The 10,537-nt window shown below is 39.5% G+C and overlaps 1 protein-coding gene across 1 annotated transcript; it reads left to right on the forward strand.

Annotated features, from left to right (window-relative positions):
* Positions 1–316: 316 nt before the first annotated feature.
* Positions 317–4,065, forward strand: LOC145806917 (uncharacterized). The gene is made up of 2 exons (XM_082904771.1): positions 317–529; positions 3,652–4,065. Exons 1-2 carry the CDS (start codon positions 317–319, stop codon positions 4,063–4,065), a joined length of 627 nt encoding a protein of 208 aa, XP_082760897.1.
* Positions 4,066–10,537: the final 6,472 nt, after the last annotated feature.

Here is a 10,537-nt window from a genome sequence, read left to right on the forward strand (position 1 = left end):
TATCTCCTGTCAAGCCGAGAACGTCATTCTTAGTGGAGTTGGATAGGTTTGAGGCCCCAAAAAGGTTCCAAATTTATGACATTAAATCCAATCCGAGCTTTCACGTTGGCTTATATCTGAATTCAATGGCTTTGTATACCAAGAACGAACTGTTGTTGTGCAAGGTGTGGTGTTCCCCTCATCCTTTAGGGAAATCGCATCGGATTGGTTTCACAAGTTACCGAAAGGAACTGTGAAGAGTTGGGAAGGCCTGGCCGAGATGTTTGTAGCCAGGTTTGTTACAAACAAGTTACATCCACTAAGGGTAGACTCCCTGATGGCTTTGAAAATTAGTGAGGGTGAAAACCTTAAGGCTTATGCCAAAAGGTATTATAAGGTGTTCAACCGAATATCGGGATGTAACTGGGAGTTGGCAGTCGTGTCTTTTAAGAACAGCTTGGAGGATGAATGCACGCTTCGGAAGTCACTGGAAAAAACTCTACCAAAGAGTATAAAGGAGCTCATGGCATGGATTGAGAAATATGCCAGAGTATAAGAGGATACGCCTGGAACGAAGGCACCGAAGCAGGAGAAGAGAAACGGCTCGCCGAAGCGAGGCCGAGGTAATATTGGTTTTAATAGGTAGGAAACTGTGGCTTGCTCTTCGTGCTCTTTTCGGATACGATTAGCCCCACAGTTCAGACTCCCATGGTTCTGAATCTAATTTCACAAAGTGAAATGTGAAATAGTGAAAACACAAAAGAGTCCAAATCCGGCAATTATTTTGAAAAATCGATATTTGAATCAAATGTAAAAAATGGACTGTTTTGCCAGATTTCAAAGTCGCCACCTAAATATTTTTAGAAAATTTAGGAAACCCGTGACTCGTGCCAAAGGCCACTTATCCGTCATCACCAAAGTTGTCTCGGCTCGGGAACTTAGGTACGAGAGGAGAAGGTCATGAATTGAGCACCCCACTCGCTCGATCAAAGATCGGCCTCAACTAATCATGATGTGATTTTTATTTATGTTTTATGCTCTTGTTCTAGTTTTATTTAGATTAACATTACTATGTGACTCACATAAGTATAAACTATTTTGCGAAGATTGGAACCCTTTGATTTCATGTTTTATTTGAAAAATTATTTTTTGATACTCGTCACTTGAAAATATGAGTTTGTACATTAATCAATTTGTCCCAATTTTGGCAATTAGCCTCTACCTACTGGCATTCAAACAAGTATATCATTTAAGCAATTAGCCTCATGGAAATATACTTGGCATGGCAACACAAACATCCAATGCAAGATGCTAAAACTCAAAATTGCTCACTTAGTACTCTGAGCCAAAACAAAGCAAAATAATTAGAAAATATGCATGCTCCTAACTAATGCAATATGGCTAAATACAACGCATGCATTATGTAATTTATAGGCTCGGCTATGAGCGTGGCATATGATTTCATTCAAGACATGAGATAAAGCACGTGTTCAAGCAATGAATTTGAACATTGATATTGAGTTAGTATGATGAGCCGAACCTTGGATACATGTAAGACAATGGATGCAAAGCATAAGAATGCTAATTTGAAAAATGATGTTTTATACTAATCATCGTAAACAAATAAGTAAAAGAGAGAAAGACATGGGGTTCGAAGACATACAACTTATTACATATTGACCCTCACATAAGGGTCTGAATCAAAGTCCGAAAATCTGAATTAAATTAATTATTACAAAACCAAATGAATAAATAAGCAAATAATTAACTAGCTAGCTACTCTATTACAATAAGGATAATAATGAGAAATAAACTAATTATCTAAGTTAACTAGCTATAACAATTATAAATAAACAACAACAACAACAACAATAATAATAATAACAACAATAATTACAACAAGAATGCACAACATTGATGTAAGCAAGGATGCACAAGGGTTGCATGCATAGTGTCCAAGAACTGCTCTATCTACCTAGGCCTGCTCTATTTCACCTTCAGCCACTTCCTTTTGTTTTTTGCAAACACACTGCTGACCAAATATTGATAGTCGGTCAGCCCCCAATGAAGCCCGGCTAGGCCTAAATAAGGCCGGTCGTGCCTTAATTTTATACAAAATCCTATTTTGTGCGCTGAAGTGAAAACAGTGCAGACAGAGTTATTTTGAACTCTGTTTGTCCCTCTCACACTTCTCTGTCATGGGAAAGCCTCAAGAAAAGGTTGAAATTGTTTCCAAAACCATCAATGAGCAATTTGTTTGCTTAATGATTTCGGCCACAATTTGGACAAAATTCAATAAATGCAATGAATAACAACCATTCCTCCCCTTTATCATGGGATGGCCTCAAAATGGAGGAGTAAAGACGCTTCAAGGGTCATCAAAACACCATGAATTGACGCATGACAACTTTTGACACAATAGACTCGGCATAACATTCGGCCGAGCCCAAGCAATATAACTTATTTTCTTTATGTGGGTTGGTTCATTTTAAGCCAAATTCATTAGTCTTTGCCATTCTTTAACCCATTTGTCCAAGATGATTATTATGTCCACTAAAGATTATGTCCACTAAGTGAGAAACACGTCAAATGGGAAGTGATTCTCAACATGAAAAAGAGACTATACCGTTGACAATGAACCTCCGTAGAGATTAAGCCATTATTTCTAGTTCATGTTTTGAATAACCATGAACAGATTGAAACAATTCTCAAATGAAAGAAATGAATGGTAAGTTAATTATTAAAATGAGACTCTTAAACAAGGAAATTAGACAAGGAAAGGCCAAGAACAACATGCAACAAGCTATGTATAAAGACTTGTGAAACAACAAGCAAACTAATCAAAGCATGAATTAATTAAACAACGTAGGACAGCCCTAAAACAACCTCTAATAGGTGAAAAATAGTGGCTCAAAGTGCATGAAAAGAGCCTAAAAAGCTAAACAACAAAGAAAGGAAATAAGGCTAGTAAGTAAGAACAAGGAGTGGTGGCTAACCCCTCAACTTTTGAAACCTCAAAACATGATTTTTAGCCTTTTTTAAACTCTGAAAATCAATTTAGAAAGCAAAGGAAAAGGGTGTAAAAGAAGGGTTTGAGCTATAGGTGAAGGTGTGAGAAAGAGTGTTAACTCTCTCTACCCTTTGGTAGCTCTTTAACCCAAGCTTAAACACTTGAAGAAAGATCAAAACAATACAAAAATACAAGAACTTGATAGCAAATGATAAAACAGAGAGCAAGAGAATAGATAGTAAGCTTATACCTCTCAAGAAATGTAAGCTTTTTGTTGTGAATCAAACTAAGTCCAAACACACTCTCAAGCTTGAATGGTGATGCTCAAGGCTCAACCAAGGTTCCGAGGCTAAGGTGTAAAGGTGTATATGGTGTATGGATATTGGTTCAAGGTGGTAAGCTTGTTCAAAGGGTTACTTGCACAAGAAGGAGAAGCTCTCAAGAAGGTGTATACATTTTTTTAAAGATTCTTCAACCCTTAAAACAGAGATACAACTTCATTTTTATAGAATTTGAGCAAGATGAGTCATAAATATCTTCAAAAATGGACAGTTGATGGGCTCCCGCCTAAAGCAGTGTTTGGCTGGGCCTTAATGTGATCCCCTGTCTCTCTGCTTTAGACTTAGCACAGGGTAACACAATGTGTAAAAATGGATTTCTAGGGTATAATCAGTGAGAATATGGAAGGTTTAAGATTGTTTCAGAGCTTAAACATAGCCCATTCGTTGAGATCTCGAACTATGCACAACACCACTTTCATCATCGAGTGTACCGGGCAAAGCGCCCGAGGCTTGCGGGCAGTAAAAAATGAGGTGTCTACAGAAACAGGGCTGAGGGCTGCACAGACAGTCACCATTGTGTCCCGGATCCCGGTTTATAAAGTTCTAGAAAGGATCAGGAACCGGCCGTATTATAGAACGCCGGAGAAGGTCCCTAGCGAGTTTATGAGAAGAAGTATTGGGAAGCACTGTGCCTACCACAATGAGGATGAGCACTTGACTCAAGGGTACAGAGCTCTAAAGACGAACTTGGAAGACCTGGTCAGACAGGGTCACTGTAACAACTCCGACTCATGATTAACGTTAATTCATGCTTAATTATGCTTAATAAGAAAATAAAGTGAAGTTTTGCATCATATGTTGCCTTACTTGTGTTTATATCTGTTTAGCATAGAAAGATCTGTTTATGTTTTCGTTTCGGTTTGTGAATTAAAGGTCTTATCGACATCCGATTAAAAAATTGACTCGATTTATGTGTTAATTAGAATTTTTAGAATTTTATGGTAGGTTTAATTGAAATTTGATTCGGAACGAAATAATTAGAATAATTAATGCTCATTTGATTAGTGGTAAGCTTAATTAATTAGTCCACTAACCAAGCCTATATAAGGCTTCTATATGCATCTCAACTTACCTTTCTTCATCATTTTGTTGATACTAACCGTGAGAGAGAGAAGGGAGAGATTAGAGCCAACTTTGAAGAGAATTAAAGTCAAGCTAGCAACTACTAGAGGAATTGAAGGAATTGGTGAGATTATGCAAGAGATCACTAGAATTTAAGGAATTATGGACCCTAGGTAAGGAATCAACCCTTAAGGTTTATGTTAGACTCACTTAAGTAAGGAACTAAGAAAATTAAGTGAATCAATTCATGAATTAAGCTAATGAACTAGAAGAGAAGAGCAAATCATGCATGCATGTTCATTTGATCATAATTGAAGTTATTTTCAAAAGAATTCTCACATGCATGTTAGTATCTTGGTTTTGTTCAAGGAATTCAACATGTTTTAGACCTAAACATCTCTTTTGATCATAATTCGAAAACTTGAAGCTGAAATCATTTTATGCATGTCATGTTCATGTTATGTTTTCACATTTCAAACTTGATTTTGTACAATTGCATGTTATTGGGCCTTGATTTTGAGTAATGATTCTTATTTCATGATGTTTTGCAAGTTTACAAGAGTTTCCTTAAGTTTTTGGCCAAGAAACCATAATTTACAGCTTTGGGGCTGAGTCTGAAGCTTGGAAGTAATTCTGGAAATTCTAGAATTCTGTTTCCACGCTCTAGTGACAAATCCTGCGCTCGAGCGACCACCTTTATTTTTATACTTCCACTCGAGTGACCAAAAGTCTGCTTGAGCATAAAATGCATGCTCCCAGAAGTTTGTGTGTTTTGCAGACCACTCGAGCGACAAAAGTTGCACTTGAGCGAGGGCATGAGTCTCACGCTCGAGCGAGCATCGAACGGAAAAATCAAGCAACCAGCACTTTTGCAAAGTTTATAGATTGCTCGAGCGACCACTCGCATTTTGCATGTCCGCTCGAGTGAAGAAAGCTACGCTCGAGTGAGACCTCTGTTTTCAGCAATTTTTGTTAAGTGTTTTCAAGTGCATTTTAGCATTCTCATTGCATCTTAGGCATTCTTAGGCCAAGATTAAGACATTGTAATAAGGGTAAAATGTAGAAACACATTAAAAACATAACGTAAGGAGTAAGTACATTCTGAGCGTGTACTTCAAATGTGTAATTGCTATGTATTGATGTAGGTCACGCGCCGTAAACCGTTTGATTAGTCTGCTCTGTCTATCTACACCCGGAGCCATCTGTGAGTAATAACTAAGTAAAGTTATGTTCAACTTTATTTACTTTCTGTATGATAAAATAAGATCTATTTTATGAAATGCTATGTTCTATACAATGAATGATTGTCTAATTTCTGACAACGTATTCGTGGCATCCTTAGCATCATGTGATATTTGTTAGATGTTACCTAGTATCGGAGGTTCCATTATGGAACTTATTATGTCAGCACTTTGTTACCTGTACCGGAGGCTCCATCATGGAGCTCAGTATATCTATTATTCGTTACCTGGATCCGAAGGTTCCTTTATTGAATTGGTTATTCATAACCACCATCTGTTTTGCATTTGTTCTGTTAGCGCTAATGGATGTACCACGTCAAATTAAGCATGAACTCTGATTTCTGTATATGACTTGAATAAGAACAAGAATATGTATATGAATCTGAATTCTGAATCTGATATGGATATCATTCATTAAAATCCTTTACTCTACTATTATTCACCGGGCTTCCGCTCACTATTTATATCATGTATGTAGGTGACCAGGCGCGTGACCAGGCTCAGAATTGAGGACCTGGTATATCAATTTTGTTAGCCAACCATTGTGTCTCCGAGGAGGTTCCCTTTCGTGAGCGAGTCAAGTTTAAATAGCTTGTGTTTAAAACCTTGTCTTCCTTTGGGTATAGAACAAGTTTTTTGTTATTTGTATATTGGGCTAAGTCCTTTTTGGCTATATATGTAATTAATGTGGTGAAGACTGTTACAATTAACGTCACGTATAAGTGTATAAAGTTTAAAATTTTATGTCTTATATATGTTTTCACAGCTTAATGGACTATGTATGTTTCTATATTTGCTTCCGCAGCCCCTTATTATAAGTTATTCTATTCAGAGGCATTTGGTAATCCAAGGATTACTGGTCGGTTACGACGCCTAACCCATACGGGCGGGTTTGGGTCATGATAGTCACTTGAGGGACCTAGTAGATGAGGCCAGAACGAGGGAAGAGCATACAAGGCTTCCCCCGACACTAGCGACACCGCCGCCGCTACAGCAACAGCAAGTAGAACCTCGGGTGATCAATGTGATTCATTCGAAGGTTAATGAGAATGATATGCGAGGAGAGACACAAAAGTGAGGCACTTACAACGTGTGTATTAGGTCCAGCACAAGAGGCCTAGGAAAAACGAGTACCAGGGACCAACGATGTCCTTTACTGAGGCAGACCTGGATATGGTACAACATCCGCATAACGATGCTTTGGTAGTGACCCTCAAGATTAGAGAATGCCAAGTAAGGTGCATTCTGATCGACCAAGGTAGATCTTGTGACATCATGTACGTCAAATGTTACAAGGAGCTTGGTTTTCACCGAGATGATTTGGAGCAGTCAGACAGCCTAATGGTCGAGTTCAATGGAACGCCGACATGGCCTCTAGGAGCAATAAATTTGGAGGTGTATGCAGACACCAGGAATGTTAGCACAAAATTTACGGTAATTGATACCTCCTCCCCTTACAATGCTATATTGGGAAGACTGTGGCTGCGCGTAATGAGGGCTGTTCCCTCAACGCTGCACCAGTTGTTACGATTTCCAACTAAACATGGGGATTAAAGAAGTAAGAGGGGATCAAGTGCAGGCAAAGAATTACTCTATGGTAATAATGAAATCCAACTGCAACATGCGAAAAGCAGAAAAAGTAGAAATCGAGGACGAAGACATGGAAGTCCTAGATGATGTCAGCAAAGAACCGACCGAGAAGAGCGAGGAAGCCTCGAAGAAAATTCTAGTCCAAGAAGGGGATGAAGAGCGCTTCTTCCTTCTCGACTCAGGCTTGGCTGAGGAGGAGGAAAATGAGTTAGAGGCTTTCTTACGAGCCAACACAGAAGTATTTGCCTGGACACCATATGAGATGCCGGGCATTGATCTCCAGGTCACATGCTATATGCTCAATGTAGACAGGTCGACTAAACCTATCATTCAGCGAGCAAGGAGGCCGACGTTGATTCATGTGGAGGCAGTAGAAGAGGAAGTGGACAAGCTGTTGGAAGCCAAGGCTATTTGGGAGGTGAATTACCCAACTTGGTTATCCAACACTGTAGTTGTGAAAAAGAAGAATGGGAAGTGGAGGGTCTGCGTGGACTTTACTAGCTTGAATAAGGCTTGTCCTAAAGACAGCTTCCCTTTGCCTAAAATTAATCAGCTAGTAGATGCTACTTTAGGGCATGGTGTAGACGCGCCCTTGGGCCTCACTACAGTTCGGACTCAATTGTCACGGTCCTGTATCTAATCTCGCAGAGTGCAATGCAAGACCAATGAATCATCAAAGAGTCCAAATCCGGCAAATCGTTTTTGAAAACAGATTTTTTGAAAGAAGTGCCAAACATGGACTGCTTTGCCAGATACAGAGTCATCACCTAAATATTTTATTTTGGGAAATTTAGGAAACCCTGACTCGTTGCCTAAGGCCACGTGTCTGTCATCACCAAAGTTGCCTCGGCTCGGGAACTTGGGTACGATTGGGGAAGGTCACTTCGTGAGCACCCCCGCTCACCCGATCAAAGATCGGCCTCTACTAACCATGATATCTAGTTTTGAAAACATTATGCGTTCTTATTCCGGTTATTAGCCTAGATTTACTATGTTATGCGCACAGTATACAAATATAGACTGGATCGCCTGAATTGGAATAACACGTCTCATGTTTGTTTTTGGAAAATGGTTTGCTACTCGCAAGTAGGCTAAAATGTGAATTTGCCACCCTTAGGTGGGCTTAAAAAACAAGGTGATTTGCCACTATCTAGTGGGCTTAAAACTCACAATTGATGAATTGTTCCAATCCAAATAACCCAACCTTCACCCACAGGCATTTAGGCAGGTATATCATATAAGCAAATAGCCTCATGGTAAGCATGCTATCATGGCAATCACTCATACGCATGCAAGGATGCTAAAGCATAAAACTTACCAAGTACTCCAAGCCAAAACAAAAGCTATGTTAGAAATTCATACGTGATCCTAACTATACAGAAATGCCTAATGCAACACATGCAAAATGCAACTAAGATAGGCTCGGCTATTCTAAAGATGGCATATGAAATGCTACAACTAACAAGTATTCAATTTGGAATTGAAATACAATGTAGTTAGTACGGTGCGCCGAGCCCGGTGCATGCAATACAGATGAATGATGCAAACATGCTATCATACTGTATACTAATTGAAACATGCCCTAATCTAACCATCATAAGCTAGTAAATAAAAGGGAGAAGGACGTGGGGTTGGAAAACATACATCACACACACGCACACTTATTACAATTGTGCCCTCACTCGGAGGGTCCAAAACAATAATATAGTCCGAATGATAATACAGTCTGAAATGAATAATTAAATATTATAAAACCCTAATTAATTAACAAATTAATTTAGGAAAGCGAGTAAATTGGCACGCAAATCCATAGACTGCCTCAGCTCTGTTCCAAATGATGAATGATGCATGCTCGAGTTGCCTGGCGTGGAAATCCATTGCGATGCCTCGATTCGCCTCTGTTTGCAATTGTTTTCGGAATATTGCGCAACGCTCGAGAAGGCCGTTGATTTCTGATTTACTGCAACAGAGAGCAACAAAGGGGCATGACAAAGTATTTCACATATGTATTCAGGACTACTCTTCAGGGAGTGTAGTCCTTGATCCTCGTGCCACCAATCACGCATATCGATGCATGATGACCGAGGAGTCGAATTGCACGACTCAATATGAGGTGAATGCATATGAAAACACAACAAGACCTAAACTCCATCATGGCTAATCCGGAGTGTCGGCAACAGGAAATTGAGACACGTTCCGTCACTCGGAGTACGAAACATCTCTCGTTTCCCGTGCTCGGGCTAACTCCTATCCCAAACACAATGCAAATGAGATGGCATACACAATGCGACTAACATACAACCTAGCATACGCAATGCTATGAAATGGCATACACAATGCTCGATGTAACATGGCACACACAATGCTCTAATATGCAACCTAACATACGCAATGCTATGAATTGAAAAGGGATACACAATGCATAATGGACTTACACCAACATGAGTGGACCTCAGCCACACTCACATCAGTGGCCATTAGATGAAAATGAGACAACCGAAATGCGTGCACACATGCACGCATACTGAGGACCGAACCTAAGGCATTGAATGCCACTCTACCAAAGCATGGCAAGGATGAAGCATGGCATTCAAGCATGTAATTTTCAGCACTGAAACATAATGCTAAATGGTCCCGAAACGTGGAAATATGACACTCAATGCATAGAATAAGCCTCGAAACCCAAAACTAGTCCAATGCCTTGAACCACAAGTATACAAAGGAAGCATTATTTGATCATGAAGTCTAAAGACAGAGCCAAGGAAGTCCCAAAACATGCACATTTCTAGTTTAGAGCATAGCCAAAAGATGCTAACATGATGGACTAAAATAGCATGCAACATTGGCTAGCAAGCATGGTTTACATAGCACATATATGAAGCAAATGAGAACTCATCAAACGAGCCAAAAACAGTGAATAAAATATGTCAAAATATGCCCAAATAATCACTGAAATGCAGCCAATGCATGCAAAAAATGAGGGGCTTCTTTGGAAGGCCATTCAAGGGGTTGTTAAGAACATATAAGATAGACACTTAGCATGACCAAACCAACTCTGGAAATGAGTTATGACAGCCCTAAAGCTCACCAAATAGGCTCTGAAATCAGTCAAGGAAGTATACGATGAAAGGCCTCCTTAAAAGGCCTCGAATGGAATTGTTCTACACATGCATTGTAGGTATAAAATATGATCAAAAGGGCCTTGGATAGACCTAAGGATGACCCTAAAACTCACAGAATGAGACCTGAAATCAGACTTCGATGCATGAAAAATGGGGTCCCTTTGGAAGGCTCAAAAGACCCCCAAACAAGAC

Source organism: Camellia sinensis, chromosome 14 (assembly GCF_055761805.1).
Source record: "Camellia sinensis isolate YWXY chromosome 14, ASM5576180v1, whole genome shotgun sequence".
In the NCBI taxonomy this organism is placed as follows: Eukaryota; Viridiplantae; Streptophyta; class Magnoliopsida; order Ericales; family Theaceae; genus Camellia; species Camellia sinensis.